This window comes from Lipotes vexillifer, unplaced genomic scaffold, assembly GCF_000442215.2.
Source record: "Lipotes vexillifer unplaced genomic scaffold, Lipotes_vexillifer_v1.1 scaffold371, whole genome shotgun sequence".
In the NCBI taxonomy this organism is placed as follows: Eukaryota; Metazoa; Chordata; class Mammalia; order Artiodactyla; family Lipotidae; genus Lipotes; species Lipotes vexillifer.
In genome coordinates, this window is record NW_006786304.1 from 4,195,863 (window position 1) to 4,212,470 (window position 16,608).

A 16,608-nucleotide genomic window follows, 5' to 3' on the forward strand; every position below is an offset into this window, starting at 1 on the left:
GGTATAGCTGCGGGGCATGATCAGGGAAGAGAAAGACAGAGATGGCAAGAGAGACCCAGAGGGAGAGATACAGAAGATAAGGGTGGGAGGGGGAGAGACAGAGATAAAGAAAACAGAGATAGGGTGAGACAGAGCTGGGCCTGGGGGCTGAGGGTCGGCGGGCCTTACCTCTCCGGAGGCTCAGGTCTCCGCTGGGCGCCAGGTAGCCCCGGCCGTGGGGGCACAATGACTGGTACTCAGCTGCACACAGAGACAAGGCTGAGCCCAGACGCCCGTGCCCCAGCCCCTGCCTTGGGCCTGCCTGTGCCCACTTGCCTCAGTGCCCACCCTTCACTGCCCAAGTCTTCAGCCCCTGTGCCTGTTTGTATCCACCTCTCAGACTCGCACCCACCTGGCTGGCAGCTCACTCTTGCCCGTGCAATACCAGCACCTCAGTCCCTTGTCCAAATGTGTCCCATTGTCCCAGTCCCACGTCCACCTATTGCCACCCAAACCCTCCGCCCTGTGTCCACCCAGAGGCCCATGCCTACCTGTCTCGGTGCTTGGGCACTGCTGGATGCGGCAGCCGCTGCCCCAGCCCTCACCCACAGTGCAGCAGCACTCCTGCCACGTCACGTTCCGAGCCAGGATGTTGTCACATGCATCCGGAGCTGCCGTGTCAAAGTAGCACTCCCGGCGCCCGCTGCCCACAGGGCCCTGCCTAGGTGGGCTGGGCCGGCGGGACGGGGGTGGTGGGAGCCTGGCTGGCAGACTGGGGCTGGCGGGTACGTGGGGCTGCGGGCCCGGGAACGTGCCTGAGGAGACAGTGTGGGCTGAGCCTCCAGCCCCTATGTTATGGATGGGGAAACTGAGGCCCCCATGTGGCAGAACCGACGCCACACCTCTCAGCATCTGTCATCATCTCTCTCCCATTCTCACCTCCTCTCATTTCTGTACCTCTTGCCTCCCCATCTCACTCTACCAAGTGTCCAGCCCATCATCCAAGCTGCAGTTCAGGTAGGAGAAGAGGGGATTTCCCTGGCCTCCTGGAGGCCTCCCTGGGGCCTCAGATCCAACGTGTCCCAATCTGGTCTCAGAACCTTCACACCCAAATCTAGACCGAGGCCTGGACACCTCTCCCTGACCCAAGCAGCCCCACAGCCTGTCCACTTTGGCCTCTTGAGCCCTTCTCTCACCTGCCCTCTCTTCCCCTCCCATGGCCCTTGCCTTGGTCCAGCCCTGTCCTCTCTGCTCAGGTCCCAGCCCCACTCCAGCCCACCTTCACATGGCAGCCAGAGGAAGTTCCAAAATCTGATCATACCCCTCTCCAGCTCAAAACCTTTCCATGGTGCCAGAGTGCCCTCAAGAAAAGTCCAACCTCCTGACCACGGTAATAAGTCAGTGTGGTCTGGCGCCTGACTCCTTCTGCAGCCTCACTTCTCCCCACCCCTTCCCTCGCTCTGCAGAGCATGTCACCCTGAACTTACTTCAGTCCCTCAAACATGTCAGGTCCTCTCTTGCCTTGCCAGGCCTTTGCCCTTGCTGTATCCTCTGCCCAGAATGCCCTCCCTCATCCACTTGGCTTGGCTTATTTCTACTCATCCTACCACTCTCAGTTCAGACATCCCCTCCTACAGGAAGCCCTCCCTAACTCTCCTTCAAGGCTGGGGAGGCACCTCCTCTGGATTCCCACCACGCCCTAGCCTTTCCCATCATAGGCTTGTTTGCTCTGGCCTGTGCCTCGTCCATCCCAGTCCTGATTCCTCTGGGTTGTTACCATCAGGTTATATTGCTATCTGCCCCCACTGGATTGTGAGCCCCTTGAAGACAGGGTGGTCTCTCCTGGTCACTGCTGTGTCCTCAGGGCCCAGAAAAGGGCCTAAACTCAGGGAACGTCTGTTGAATGAAGGAATCTGGTAAAGTCAGAGCCAGGATCTACTTCTCCTGACACTGAGTCCCACACCCAGGTTAACTCATGTGTTCTGAAGGTTTTTGTTGTTTAAAACAACAGCATCTAACTGATGGCAGCTGTCCACATCAGCAATGGTTAGATCCCATTATTTTTCTGCGGGGCCGTCAGCCGTCAGTTAAGTATACATTGATCTCAGTCTCACCAGCAGACGTCCGAGGGGGAACACAGCGCCCAGTCATGGGGTCAAACTCCTCAGGGCTGTTGGGGCAGACACAGAGGAAGGAGCCTTCCACATTCTCACACAGGGCAGCTCCACACACACCCTGTAGCGTTTCACATTCATTCACATCTGTGAACAGGAGACAACAGGGAAGAGGGAGTCAGTGGTTGTAAACTTCTGGAATTCCATAAGTCTAAAAGTCCGGGCTTTGAGTATGAGTATTTTAATGGCCCAGATCCCATCATCTGCTTATCTTTTGGTGACAAACCCTGAATTTCCCTTGGGAGCCCTCTGCTCCTCCAACCTATGTTTTGAGCAGGCCAAGCAGATTGCTGCATTTCTCTGATTCAGAGACAGGCAGTGACCAAGCTGGGCCAAACAAAGCCAGTCCTGGGACTCGTTCTAGAAATATGGAGAAAGAGCCTCCCTCTGTAGCCAGGGATGTAAAGCTAAGGATGTCAACCAGAGGTGCTAGGGCCACTTTTGTCATTGTGAAAAGAGAATCTGCCTGAAAATAAATGCATTAGAGGATAGCAGAGCTGGGAGAACAGCTAGCCTTGCTACAGTTCCTGGATCCACGTATGCCTGAAGTTCCAACATTTCCCAGGACTTCAGTTTAATGCCCTTTAAACAAATGAAGCCTGTCGTGTTTGCATTTGTCAAAACGAAGTGAATGTATAATTAAGACTCATGCATTGCACTGTATGTAAATTGAACCTCAAATAAAAATATCTGTAAACACAAATTGAACTCTGGTTAATGACATGCATTACGCACAGAAGAATTTAGGGGGAAGCATATCGAAGCCTGCAGTTTAATTTTAAAATTCTATCCAAAAAATTTTGTGGATTAATGGAAAGATGTGTGAGGAAACAAGCATAACCAAATGATAATAACAGAATATAGATCATGGGTATGCTGATGTTTCATTCTACAGGCCTTTTAACTTTCTGTATGTTTAGAAATTTTCCTTGGAATTTCCCTGGCCGTCCGTGGGATTTCCACGGCGCTTTCACTGCCGTGGCCCGGGTTCAATCCCTGGTCGGGAACTAAGATCCCACAAGCCGCGGGGCACGGCAAAAAGGAAAAAAAAAGATTCCCCGTAAAATGTTGGGAAAAAAATAAAGGATGTTTATGTACACTTAAGATTAGTGCAGTTTTGGAACTTCCCCGGCAGTCCAGCGGTTAAGACTCTGCGCTTCCACCGCAGGGGGCGCGGGTTTGATCCCTGGTCGGGAACTAAGATCCCGTATGCCGCGCGGCGCGGCCAAAAAAAAAAATTAGGGCGCTTTTACTACTTTATGCATGCATTTTTAAAGCACGCCCCAAATAAAATCTGGATGAATAGGGGTTCCTGAGTGACATGAAGATGATCTTATATTCCAAGGTCTAAATTCCATATCCCTAAAGTTTACATGCATTCAGATCTATGGAGAGAAGCAGGGCCTGACAACCTCTTGCCCACCCTCTGGCCCCACCCAACCCCTGGAGCCCCGTACCCACGCAGTGACGCCCGTCCCGCGCCCCCTCGTAGCCCTGGTCACAGAGGCACTGGAAGGAGCCAGGCAGGTTCTGGCACATGGCATGGGCCCCGCAGAAGGACCGGTTCCGGCATTCGTCCACATCTGCAACCACCAGACAGTCAGGCCATTGCTGGACCTTCTATCCCCTCCACATCTCACCCATTGCCCCAGGGACACCCACCCTGGCATCCGCCCCCTGGCGTGGGCTGGTAGCCAGGGTCACAGGCCGGTGTGCAGCGGTAGGAGCCAGGGGTATTCTCACAGCGCTGGGCTCCACAAATCCCTGGGCCATATTCCTGGCACTCATCCACATCTGCAAAAGAGTGGGGAGGGGATGGGGGAAGGAGAGGGGAGTCACAGGCCTGGATTCACAGGTTCCTGGTGCTGCTTCCAGTTCCCATGACTGAGAAGTCTCTGAATCTAGGAGTCTGAGCTTCTAAAAATCAACAAGCATTGATACCTCTTAAGGCCTCGTTACCACATCTCAAATAGCCTAAACATGGTCCCGCCTCAGGGCCTTTGCACTTGCTGTTCCCTCTGTCAGGAACACTCTTCCCTCAGCTATCTGCATGGCTCCCTCCCTTGCTTCACTCAAGGGTCTAGGTTAAGCCCTCCTAGCACCCCTACCCCTACTGCCCTGTCATCTCTGTCCATTTATCCTGCTTTACTTTCCTTCTTAAACTTCTTATATCCATGTAGTTATTGGTATGCTGACTGTCACCTCTCTAGAACGCGAACTCCACGTCGGCAGGGATTTGTGCCTGTCTTGCTCCTCATTGTATCCCCAGGGTGTAGAACAGTGCCTGATACACAGTAGGTGCCCCCAAATTGTTTGCTGAATGAATCGAGTTCATATTTACATATTTCTTGTCTGTCTCTCCCCCTAGAACGTCAACTCCATGAGGATAGGGATTGTTTTATTCATTGCCTGTTCTACTGACAGTGTTGCATACAGTAGGTGCTTAATGAATTCTTGTGGAATTAATGAATGAGGCCCCATGAAACTGGGTTTCCACGAATCGGGGGTCTGGCAACCCAAGAGCTCAAGGCAGTCCGCAGTCATTTCATCTGTTCCACAGAATGCTGACCCACACACCATCCCCCCCGCCCCCAAATCTGGGCTGCTTCTGGAAGCGAGGCTTGGCCTGTTTCCTGACGGGAGTGTCTTCCCCTATCCTCCTGCCTCCCCTCTACAAAAAAATATAAAGACACGCTGGTGGCTTGTTTCCACCACGATTAGGAGAGAGTTAAGTACATTGGTTGGGAGCCCTTTCCCTCCCCTCCCCCCAAGTCCGTGAGGCTTGGAACCGGCTTCTGCGACTCTTCGTGGGGGTGGGGCAGTGGTCTCACCGTCACAGGTGCCCTCAGGGCCTGCGTGGTAGCCAGGGTCGCAGTCGCGGACACAGCGGTAGGAGCCGGGGGAATTCTCACAACGCTGGGACCCGCACAAGGCCGGGCCCCGCTCCCGACATTCGTCCACGTCTGAGGAGGGGAGGCAGGGCAGTCAGATGGGAGAGGCAGGGAGGGAAAGGAAAAAAGGTGGGGGAGTCAAGGAGGGGAGAGTCAGAAGAGGGAGGTGGGAGTCGCAGGAAAGGGGAAGGGAGAAAGCAGCAGAGGAGAGGCAGAGGGGGGAGACCGGGAGGCAGAGGGGAGAGGGACCAGGCAGAGGCGAGGCCTCTCACCGAGGCAGGAGGCGAGGTCTGGGCCAGCGCGGTGTCCTGGAGGACAGACGCACTCGAAAGAGCCGTCGGTGTTGGTACAGATGCCGCTCTGGCAGAGGTCCTCCTCGCTGCATTCGTCCACGTCTGCGGGACAGTGTCGGAAACCGCAGGCGAATCTCCTTCTTTGCTTAACATTCCAAGCCACGACCCTCCACCTCCCTTTCCCCGCCCCTCCAGCTCCAAGGCCTTAACGCCTTCCCCACCTGCCTTAGGCTCCTCCCTTTCCTGCAAGCCCCACCTCTCCGACGGGTTTGGCTCCATCCTTTCCATTCACTGCCCAACTTATCCAGACTCCGCCCTTTCCCCTTTTGTCTCCCAACTCCGCCCCTTCCTTTCCCCACCCTTTCCCGACCCAGGTCCAGCCGGGGTACGGACCGAGGCAAGAGGCTCCGCGAGGTCCGGGCCGGTAACCGGGAGCACAAGTACAGGCAAAGGAGCCGTCGGTGTTGAGGCACTCGCCGTTGGGGAAGCAAAAGTCGCCCTCCAGGCACTCGTTCACGTCTAGGGTACCCAGAGATAGGGCTGCGGGGTTACCAGACCCGCCCCCGAGACCCAAGCCCCGCCTACAAAGGAGCAACCCTGTCCCCCCAAGCCACACCCCGATGGCCGGTTTCTAAATTCCACCTGCAGTCCCTTAGTCCAGCTCCCACCTCCCCACCAGGCTTTACCCAGGAAGCCAAGTCCCACTCCCAGGCTGTCCAACCTTTTCCCCGCCCAGCCCACCTGCGCAGGGCCCGGGCCGACCAGGTGGTGCCCGGTAGCCTGGCGCGCAGGTGCAGCGGAAGGAGCCTTCAGTGTTAGTGCAGTGGCCATGGGGGCCGCAGGAGGCGCCCGAACGGCATTCGTCCACATCTGTGGGAATGGGGATTTCAGAAGGGGTTCTGTCTAGGAACACACTGATGGATCCCCTTGGGGGAGAGGGGTCTGAAGGTGATGGGAAGTGTTTTGGGATGGATATGAGGTGAAGGCTCCGTGGCAGAAGTGGGTAGGGGAGACTGGGGTTGGGGGTCCTTGAGTCTGGGTTTCTGGGAACTCCCTGTGCCAGGATCCTGGGGTCAGGTGAAGGGACTCTGGACTGAGACAGGCGTCAGACATTAATTAGGGTAAGGGGTCAGGTATTATAAACCAGGATAATTAGATGGCGTTCTGGTGAGTCAGGGGCCAGAGTCTCTAGTCAGGGGTCAGGGTCCAGGATCATGAACACAATCAGGCCCCAGGGAAGGTACTCTGAGAAGGGGCAGGGGCAGTGGAAGAGGCAGGATCAAGCATCATCACACAGAGTCACGGGTTGTAGTCAGGGCTGTGGTCAGTAGTTATGTTTAGGTCAAATGTCACAGTCAAGTTGAGGGTTCATTGGTCACAGAGTCAAGAGTCACACTCAGGGCCAGGGGTCGTGGTCCAAATCAGGAACTGCAGTCTGATCAGGGGTTCATAGTCTAGGTCAAGAATTGCAGTCAGGCTCTGGGGGTTGTGGTCCAGGTAAGGGGATTGAGATCCAGGGTTAGAAGGTTGTAGGCCAGGTCAGGGGTCATGATCTGGGTCAGGAGGCATGATGCAGGTCCAAGGTCACACCCAGGGCCTGATCTCACCAGTACATCGGCCATGGTACAGGTGGTGACCAGCAGGACAGGCCCTGCACTGGAAGGAGCCAGGTGAGTTCACACACTCCTGCCCAGGACATGCCAGGTGCTTCTCACACTCATCCACATCTGGGGAGCAGAGGAGAGGGTGGCTTTGGAGGAGTGGCCCAACGCCCCCCTCACCCATCCACACTCCTCCCTCCCTCCCCGGCCTCACCCTCGCACTCAGAGCCGGTAGCACTGGGTTGGAAGCCCGTGGGGCAGACGCACTGGAAGCTGCCTTCTGTGTTCTCACACCGGCCATAGGTGCAGGGCGGGGGGCTACGGGCACACTCATCCACATCTGGGGCACAGGAGACCAGTGGGGCTGAGGAAGGGGCCTGGACCCATTGCCATCACCACCCACCCCAACATTCTACTCTGGAGGAAGCGTCCTGGACTTTGTTCAGGCTGCTCCCTCCTCCCAGAAGGACAGACCCTTTCGTTGTTTCCCCATTAATGGTCTCTCCAGCTGCCAGGATGCGGCTAAGGCACCACCTCCTGCATGTTGCCTTCCCTGACTCAGAGTTGTCCCTTCCTCAGGGCTCCCACAAGCACAAGGGTATCATCCAAAAAACGAGGAGGAATGGAGAGCACCCTCATATTTGGAGAAAGGGGAGAAGATGCTGGAGCCAGACCCTCCCCACCCCCTCAATACCCCCAGGCCTCTGTCCCTGTCCTCCTTCACTGAGCCTCATCACTCTGCCTGTCTGTCTCCCAAACCTGTCTCCAGTCCCTACAGCAGATGGACGTGAAGTGGCTTTGGACTCAGCACCCTCACCTTGGCAGGGGGCCCCCGGCCCATGGGAGCGGAAGCCAGCAGGGCAGGCACAGTGAAAGGAGCCTGCTGTGTTGTCACAACGGCCTGGCCCACAGGGTGGTGGCTCCTGGGCACACTCATCCACATCCTCTTCGCACGCTGAGCCCCGGAAGCCAGCCGGGCACACACAGTGGAAAGAGCCAGGCAGGTTCTCACAGACCCCTCGCCCACACAGGCCTGGGCTCTGGATGCATTCATCCACATCTGCTCAGAGCAAGGGACCCAGGTCATACCTCCTTTATGCCCCTTCTGCCCGCCGCCCCCATGCTCTATTCTACCTCCCTGACCTCCATCGCTCTGACCTTCCACCCTCCATCATTCTGCCACCCTGTCCCCATGATTCTGCTCTCCACCTTCCAGCACTCTGCCTCCTTATCCGTCATCATTCTAACTCTATCCTCCATCCCTCTAATTCCTCAGTCCCTATTAAGCTGCTTGTCTGCTTCCTAGAACTGTCTTTCTAGTCCATATCAGTGGGCCTCCTTAAACTCTGTCCTCCATAACTCTCCCCCTTCTCCCATTAATGACGTCTCCATCCCCCATCCCTCTGCTTCTCCATCCTCCATGACTCAGCCTTTCTGTTTTCCAACACTTGGCCTCTCCATCCCCAACAGGCTGCATGTCTGGTTCTCAGAGCCTGGCCTCTTTCTCCCATCAATCAGCCTCCCTCTGCCTCATTGCTCGGTATCTCCATCCCTCACCACTGCCGCTCTACCCTTCCCCTTACATGCCCAATCCCTCACCCTGGCAGCTGGCTCCGTGGGGCGCAGCCTGGTACCCAGCGGGGCACACGCACAGGAAGCTGCCTGGCGTGTTCTCGCAGCGCCCACGGTCACAGGGTGGCGGCACGCGGTGGCACTCGTCCACGTCTGCGGGCACAAACCGCGTGGCTGGGACTGAGGCAGACACTCCGCCTCCTCGCCTCCCCCAGAAGGCCTGGGGAGGCGGGGAGGCGGGGACGGCAGGGGCGGAGTCAAGCTTCGGCCAGGGCCAGGCCGAGGCAGGAGACTAGGGGCGGTAGAGGGGCTCGGAGCGGCTCGGTTTAAGGCTTCAGCGGGGCTTCAGCGGGGAGGACAGGACAAGAGTTGGGGACCCAGCTTGGGCAGAGTCAGAGAGGAGGACCGTGGGGGGGGACGCAATTTGGGGAGGGCAGGGCCTGGGGAGGGCAAGGGCGGGAAGAACAGCTTTGGGGACCGAACAAAGGGAAGGCAGGAGCGAGGGAAGGGGTGGTTCGGGGACGGTGCACTGGTGTGGCAGGGTGGAAATCAGGAGTCATGGTGAGTAGATAGGTTGCAGCAGCTGTGAGACAGGGGAGGGGCCTTGGAGAGGGCAGGAGATAGTCTGGAATATTGAAGGGGCGGGGCCAAGGAAGGGGCGGAGCCGGGACCCAGTCGAGGAGAGGGGCGGGACAGTAGTACAGCAGGGACCGGCCCCGACGGGATGGGCCGGCTGGGCCGGAAAGAGGCAGTGGTGGGGCCGAAGTGAGAGCGGGAGCTGGTTTGGAGACGGGGCCAGGGGCCAGGGGCCAGGCCAAGGCAGTAGTTGGGCTGAAGGGATATGGGGAAGAGTGCGAGGGCGGGAATTGCTCCAGAGGGAGAGCTGGAGCGAGACCCCAGCTGGGGTCGGGCCTGGATTTCTCACCCAGACACTCCGCACCCCTCGGGCCAGCTCGGAAGCCCGGCCCGCACACGCAACGGAAGCTGCCTGGCGTGTTTTCGCAGCGCCCGGGAGCACAAGGCGTGGGAATGCGGCGACATTCGTCCACGTCTGAGGGTACGGAGGGGTCTGGTCAGGAGGTGACAGGGTAGAGCCGCCTGCCCCGCCTCCGTCCTCCCCCTCGGCCTGGCTCACCAATGCAGCGCATGCCCTGCGGGCTGAGCCGGAAACCGGAGTCACACGCGCAGGTGTAGCCACTGGGCCGGGGAATGCAGCGTCCCGGGCCGCAGACCTGGGGAGTACGTTGACACTCGCCTGCAGAGGGACCTGCGGGGGTCCAGTGAACCAGGGTTCCCCCATGTATCAATCTTCTGTCCCTTTCATCCCAGTACAATTCCCTCAGATCCTCTGCCTAAAACATCCTGCCGGATGTCCCTCCTCAAGCCCAGTCTTCCCCCTCTGATGTCGCTCTCCTTTATCATGGGACATTCTCATCAGATCCTCTGCCTGAATCCTCCCATAATGCCACTCCAAAGCCTTCATTTTTTAATATTTTGCTCCCCAGTCTTCTGCCTGAGATATGTTCTTAGTGTCCTCCGTGAAAAATAATTATTTGTCTCACGTTAACTGAGCACTTACTATGTGCCAGATACTTCAGAGGCAGCTTGCTGAATCCTCACAATGATCCGCATTTTATAGATGAAGAAACTGAGCCTCAGGGAGGTTAAATTGACCTTCCCAACTGACAGAGAACTTGCACCCAGGCTTGCCTGACTCCAGCTCCTGATGTAACCACCACCCCACCCTTCAAACCTTTATCTTTCCCCACCCATTCCTTAACTCCTCTGGCTGTCACATCCTTATCTGTTCTATTGTAGAATCTTCACTTTGGAGCCCCTCTCCCCCCAACTCCTGCCTGTAATACCCCCAACAATGCCGCTGATTCCCTCTACCGCACCTGATTCAGGGATCTCCGGACCAGTCCAGGCAGGGATGCTGGGCAGGGGAAGCTCAGGGCCCGGACGGGGCTCTGGCCTCGGTTCTAGCCGTGGCTCAGGCCGGGGTTCTGGGCGATGAGTGGGCAGAAAGCCTGGTAAAGAAGGGCTATCAACAGTGGAGACCTGGGTTTGGGTGTCCCCACTCATCTCCCCTTGGAGACAACACTCCCTCCCCCAGAAACCAGCTCACCTGTGCGTGGCCGAGAGGTGGAGGATGGGGCACGGGGCTGGCTGAGGGACACTCGGGGTGGTTCCTGGCCCAGGGGTCTGGTGTTGTAGCGGAGGTCAGAGGCCGAGTAATGGTAGCCAGGGCCAGCTGGGCAGATCTCCCGAAAACCCTCTGGACACAGGAAAGGTAAGAAGATGGGCAGAGAGAGGGCAAGAGAGTAGGGGGGAATGAGAGGGAAGCGGGGTGAAGGAGAGAGAAAAGCGGGGGGCTAGGGTCTGGCCTTGACCGTGGGTAGGGCTTAGCCTGGGAGTGTGTTAGGGGTTTGCGTTGTATGCTGAAATGGGGTCTAAGAGTGACTGGGGGGACCTGGGGTCTGGGAGCATCTGGGGGGAGTGTGGTCTAAGGGAATTAGAGCCAGGGATGTTCTGGCATGAGGGTAGGGCAGACATGGGACCAGCTTCAGGCCCCAGTGGCCAAAGAATGGGACATCTCAGAGGCTAAAGGTGGGACCAAGGATGTTTCTCCCTCTTTGGGATGATGGCAGGGACCGAAGTTGAGGGCAGGGTCTGGTTTGGTGTCTACAGGGATGGGGTTGAAGGCCAGGAAACAGTCAGGTCCATTGTGGGGTCTGGTTTTATGAAGAAGCAAGATTGCCTGGGAGGTGTCTCCGGGAGGGGCGTGTCTGGGGCGGGGCCCAAGGCGGAACCTAGGTTGAAGGCAGTGTCTCAGAAGCTGGGGAGGTGGCCAGAGCCTGGGGACGAGGTTGGGCAGACAGCCTATCTCAAGGGCTAGGGGAGGTCGAGGCTGGGGGTGACGCTCGGCAGACACAGCCTAACTTCAAGGTCATGTGCAAGCCAGGGTGGAGTCCAGTCTGAAGATAGGCTGTCTCAGATGCTGGGTGCGTGGCCAAGGCTAGGGCCCAACCTGGTTGGAGGCGCTGGGGGCGGAGCCTAGAATGGGGGCTGTCTGTGTCAAGTCTGGAGAAAGGCGGGCAGGAGGCGCTCACCTGAGCCAAAGGGTGGGCAGAGCTGGCAACCCCGGCCCCAGGCTTTGCCTACGCGGCTGCAGCAGCAGATCTGTTTGGTGATGTTGCGCAGAATGGGCAGCGAGCAGCCGCCGTCGCGGAGCACGCGGAAGCAGGGCCCCTTGGCCTCTGAGATCACGTGTTGGGCTGGGGGTGGGGGAGGAAATTCTTCAGGGTGGGGTTGGGAGTGTAGTGGGATTAGGGGATCTGGGAGGTAGGGGAATGGTCCCAGGGAGGGTTTGGTGGGTGTGAGGGGCATCTGGGAAAGCACTGAGTGTGAGGAAGAGCTGAGGGGTCTGGGAGGTCTGAAAATGGCTTGGGGCTTGAGGAGAGTCTGAAGGGTGAGTGAGAGAATCTGGAAAGCATCTCAGGATCTGAAGAAGGTCTGGTGGTCGAGAGAGAGAGGAGGGAATTTGGGGGCTTGCGAGGAGCTGATGAAAGTCTGGGGGTCCTAATCCAAAAGGTTTGAGGGGTTCTTAGAGGAGCTGAGGAAGGTTCAGGGAGTCTGAGGGTGAATGAGAGTCTGAGATGAGACGTTCTGAGGGGGGTCTAAGAGTGACTGGGTGAACCTGGGATCTGGGAGCATCTGGGGGGAGTGTGGTCTAAGGGAATTAGAGCCAGGGATGTTCTGGCATGAGGGTAGGGCGGACATGGGACCAGCTTCAGGCCCCAGTGACTCACAGATGCAGCTGCTGCGGGACGAGTCAAGCAGAAAGCCGTCGGGGCACACGCAGGTGTATCCACCATGCGTGTTCGCACACTCCCCGTGCTGGCAGCGCCCGCCAGTCTCACACTCATCCACATCTGCGCGAGAAGGGGTGGTTCCAGTGGCGTCAGGGGCAAGCTCCCAGCCAGCCCCGTCCCAAGCTCCTCCCACGCCTGCCCCAGCTCACCTTCGCAGGACCCATTAACCCTTTCAAAGCCAGTTGGACACGGTCCATCTGGGACGCCCACTTGTTCGGAGTTACCTGTAGAGAGAGGAGAGGGTTGGGCCGGGGCGCGCGGAGCGAGATGGAGTGGGCGGGGACGAAAGTGGGGTGGGAGGAACTAAAAGGTGTTGAGTGTGGTTTGAGTGCAAGGTCAGCCTTAGGTTGGCGATCTGCGTGAGTAGGCCTATGGGCACAAAGGCCGAGTGAGAACAGGGTAGCCAAAGTCAGAAAGTGGGGTGGGTGGTCCCAGACGGTATGGATAGGTCTAGACTGGAAATGATCCCCACAACGGGTAGGCACGGCTAGAATTTGTGTAAGGGTATATCTATGGGCAGAGTACAAGAAGCAGCAGGGTTCTCACTCCTCCCCAGCTCCGAGCACCTCGGGGACATCCTGGGGCTTACCCAGGAGCTCCGAGCACGACTGACAGTCGTGAACGCCCCAGGCCAAGCCGGCCCCTCTGCAGCAGACCTCTTGCGTCCGGAGCCCGGGCAGCGGGGACGCACACTGTGGGGAAGTGTAGGGTGAGCGCGCCCCCGCGCGGTGGCACGCTCCGGGTCCCTCCCCACCGGCCTCCTCTCACTTCGCCTCCGCGCAGCTCCCGAAAGCAGTAACCGAAGCCCGAGGCGTCCGAGTAGCCGTCCTCGCGCGGCGCGCTCTGTGCCAGCACCGTGTAGGGCGCTGCCGCCTCCGCCCGAGCCGCCGCCTCCGCCCGCGCCACTGCCTCGGCGTCCGCCTCCTCCCAAGGGCCGGACACACGCTCCACCTGGTGCACCACCACCGACGCCTCCTGCGGGTGCTCCACGTGGACGCTCACCATAGACGCCACGCCTGGAGAGAGGCACGGGGGGGGGGCAAAGTGGGAGTAGGAATGGGGGAAAGGGCGCGCTGGAGAAGGGTACTTAAGAGAAGGTAGGAAAGATGGGAGTCAGAGGAACGGCAAGGTGGTGGACAGAGGGGGCGGAGGGGACTCCGGCCGCACTTTCCTCACCATGCTCATCGTCACGGTGGTTGGCCAGTGGCATGGTGTACACAGAGCGGGTGAAGCCTGGCATGGCCGGGGCCGGGGGTCGGGCGCCCGATGAATGCAACTGGCAGAACTTGCCAGCGAAGTCCGGGGGACAGAGGCAGCGGTCAGGCTTCACGCACACACCTCCGTTGTGACAGATCAAGGGACACAGGACTAGGGGGAGAGCGAGGACACTCAGGGCCGGCAACCCTCCTTGCAGCCCCCCTGGGACGAGCGCACTCAAACGAGCTCAGTCCCTAACGTTGTAGCTACACCCTCAAAGGTATCACTCAGTTCAAAGTCGTTCCGCCGTGAGCTGTCTTGAGTCATCTCCCCCTTAACCCTGGCCACTTGCATTGGCTGGGTCCAGTCGTACAGCCCTTGATGGTACAGCTCCGCCCACTGGGTCCACTCGCCGCGCCCTCCAGCTCCTTCACTTTCATTTCACCCCGCCCTCCCTCTCGAGTCCCACTTTCTGGCCGAGTCCACGGCGTACCAGCCCCGCCCAGACAGCGTAGTACCCGCCCGTAGGCTCAGCCCCGCCCACTCTAGCTCTTGTCTTCGCATTTGGCACCGCCCATCTTTTACTGTTCAGCCCCTCAGGCCCAGCGCTGGTCACTTCCACTGACCAAACCCACATTTTGCCACTCCCTGGCACTACCCCTTGCTCGCAACTCCGTCTCCTTACCATTCTAGGCACGCTCACACCCCGTCCGGCAGAGTCCACTACGTTCAAGCTCCGCCCACAGGCTGTGCGGTTTCCCCCCCTCCCCTTCTACGCACCCTGCCCACATCACCCGAGGGATTGTAAACCCCGCCTATCAAGGCGTCTAACCTGCAGCCTTTAGGCTCACCCACCTTCCTTTCCTCAAGTTAATTTGCCCTGGCTCACTCGCTCACGTTCCTCTCACCCCACCTCCCGGCTATCTGGACGTCCTAGCCAGCCCCCGCCCCCCGCGCTTTGTCTCCTCCCACCTCCCCTTGGCTCCGGCTCTCCAGTTCTAGCTCTGTCTTCCCGCCTCCAGTAGCCCCGGGGCGGGGCCAGCGGGAACGCGCCTGCTCTCCCCTAGGCGCGCCCTCGCTGGGCCTCAGGCCACCTCTGGGCGGGGCACTACCAGCTGTGCGGCGGGGTAAACAAAGAGGGGTGCGGCGGGGGCAGGGCGGCGGCTCCTCATTCCGGATCCTTAGGGAGCCCCGGGCCCGCTGAGCCAAAGAAGGCCGGACGTATCTTGCGAGGGCACCCCCTCCCTTTCTCCCCAGGGGCTGCCGAGAACAGCTGGAGACAGCTGTGCGGAGGGCAGGAAGGGGGCAGGCCGCCGGGGCCGTCCAGGAAGGCGTGTCTGGGATTCTGAGCCACACACTGGAGACAGGAAAGCATAGAGGGCGCCCCCTCAATTTATAAGGGTAAAGAGACTGCACTCCTGGGAGATCAGTTAGAAGGCAGCACTCTGGGGTTCAAAGGCCACTGGAGGTTTCTGGAACAGAAAGGGAGCCTATCCCAGAGGAAACGGAGGCACCCTTCAACAGAAGGAATCCCTTAAGTCCTTTTGGGGAGGGTTACCTAAAAACAGGGCTCTAGTGTCTTCTAGGGAATGGCCAATTTGAGGGTGCTGAGAACAAGGTTTAGATGGAGAAGGGTTCTTGGGAGTCCCCAGCCCAAGAGAGTCTCAACTGTCTGGGAAGACTGTAAGATACTGTGGAATCCCCCCTCCGCTCTCAGCTAAGGGATTAGGTACCCAAGTCTTTTTGATGAATGGCTGCTTGGGGGAAACACAGTATCTGTAGTCCTCTTGGGAGGATCACTGATCAAGGCCAACTCTGGGTTTCTCTGAAGATAGATGGATCAGAAGTTCCTGGGGAGGGAGTCAGCTGGAAGGGAAGGACTTGGATAGACAGGAATAGGGGATCACTTGGAAAGAGAAGAAAATAGGAGCCTTTTCTGGGAAGAGAATTCGACTAGGGAGCAGAGTTATCACTGTATAGAATCTGTAATCCGGGGTTTCCCCTGGATGTGGGGAGGAATAGCTGAGGGACAAAGCTAGAGTTCTCTGGTGAGGGGCACAGTCTGGGGAGATTACCTCAGAAGAATGTGAGGGAATTTCACTGGAGGGGCTGGTTTCCGGAGTCTGTTGATAGCGGTGCAGAGGGGCTTAGGGCGTGAGGGCAGAGACTCTGGGCTCCCCTAGTTAGAGGAGTCAGGCCAGGACTCCAGGGTGCTCTAATAGGGGTCCTTAATTAAGTGGCAGGCCTAGGAGAGGCTTAACTAGGAATCAAGATTCCAAAATAGTAAGGGTCTCTGTTGGGGGGTTGCGGGTGGTAATCCAGCTAAGTCTGGGGGCATTTCCTAACCTCCAAAGACACTTGTCAGTCTTCTCTCATCCTGAATGTAGACCCCACCCCCCACCCCGCCCAGCACCCTGAGGGCCTCCACACCCAGGGCGGGCCGCTACACGGGCACAGGCAACTCCATGTCCCACACCCTTGGAGGGATGAGGGGCTGAGGACATCGAGGTCCTCCCGAGGTCAGCCCCCTTCACAGACCCCTCCTTGTGCCTCCAGGGGCTTGGCACCCGCCTGGGCAAGGCTCCTGGCACAGGCCCGTTGAGGCTGGGCCGGGAGGGAGTGAAGGAAGGAGGGAGGAAGGGGAGGAGAGAGGGAGTGGCAGCGGGCGGGGGCTCAGGCGGGAGATGAGCTCACGCTGGCCAGGGCTGGGTTGGCTGGGAGCCAGGCTGGGCGAGTTCTCCGGCACCAGGGGCCCCCACTCCCCACTCCAGAGGGCCTCTGGGGCTGGGGGCAGGTAGGCCCAGACCCTGAGAGCCCACCCACCACCATACCCTGGGGCCAACAGGTGGCCCACCCCCCCACCAAGGGCTCTCCATCTCTAGGGGAGCCTGGTGCGCACACTCCTCCTGTCCCCTCTGCCCCCAGGGGGCGCCTTTTCCCCTAGGCCTCCTGCCTGGATTGCTCTTCCACGTGCGACCCTTGCAACTCAGGGTCCTGCAGAGACCCTCCTTCTACGAACTCTTTCC

At 58.6% G+C, this 16,608-nt stretch overlaps 1 protein-coding gene across 2 annotated transcripts in view; it reads right to left on the reverse strand.

Annotated features, from left to right (window-relative positions):
* The window catches only part of LTBP4 (latent transforming growth factor beta binding protein 4), a 28,975-nt gene that overhangs the window by 5,156 nt on the left and 7,211 nt on the right, over window positions 1-16,608 (reverse strand). For both annotated transcript variants that reach the window (XM_007458638.1, XM_007458639.1), the window contains 23 exons: window positions 13,562-13,753; window positions 13,154-13,401; window positions 12,975-13,077; window positions 12,535-12,609; window positions 12,323-12,445; window positions 11,624-11,788; window positions 10,639-10,788; window positions 10,409-10,540; window positions 9,646-9,777; window positions 9,436-9,561; window positions 8,538-8,663; window positions 7,756-7,998; window positions 7,153-7,278; window positions 6,945-7,064; window positions 6,079-6,207; window positions 5,731-5,856; window positions 5,317-5,439; window positions 4,985-5,116; window positions 3,816-3,947; window positions 3,611-3,736; window positions 2,094-2,240; window positions 531-794; window positions 170-240 (listed from right to left, as the gene is read on the reverse strand). In XM_007458638.1, coding sequence (XP_007458700.1) covers window positions 170-240; window positions 531-794; window positions 2,094-2,240; window positions 3,611-3,736; window positions 3,816-3,947; window positions 4,985-5,116; window positions 5,317-5,439; window positions 5,731-5,856; window positions 6,079-6,207; window positions 6,945-7,064; window positions 7,153-7,278; window positions 7,756-7,998; window positions 8,538-8,663; window positions 9,436-9,561; window positions 9,646-9,777; window positions 10,409-10,540; window positions 10,639-10,788; window positions 11,624-11,788; window positions 12,323-12,445; window positions 12,535-12,609; window positions 12,975-13,077; window positions 13,154-13,401; window positions 13,562-13,753 — 3,311 coding nt within the window. The remainder of the gene's footprint in view (window positions 1-169; window positions 241-530; window positions 795-2,093; window positions 2,241-3,610; window positions 3,737-3,815; window positions 3,948-4,984; window positions 5,117-5,316; window positions 5,440-5,730; window positions 5,857-6,078; window positions 6,208-6,944; window positions 7,065-7,152; window positions 7,279-7,755; window positions 7,999-8,537; window positions 8,664-9,435; window positions 9,562-9,645; window positions 9,778-10,408; window positions 10,541-10,638; window positions 10,789-11,623; window positions 11,789-12,322; window positions 12,446-12,534; window positions 12,610-12,974; window positions 13,078-13,153; window positions 13,402-13,561; window positions 13,754-16,608) is intronic.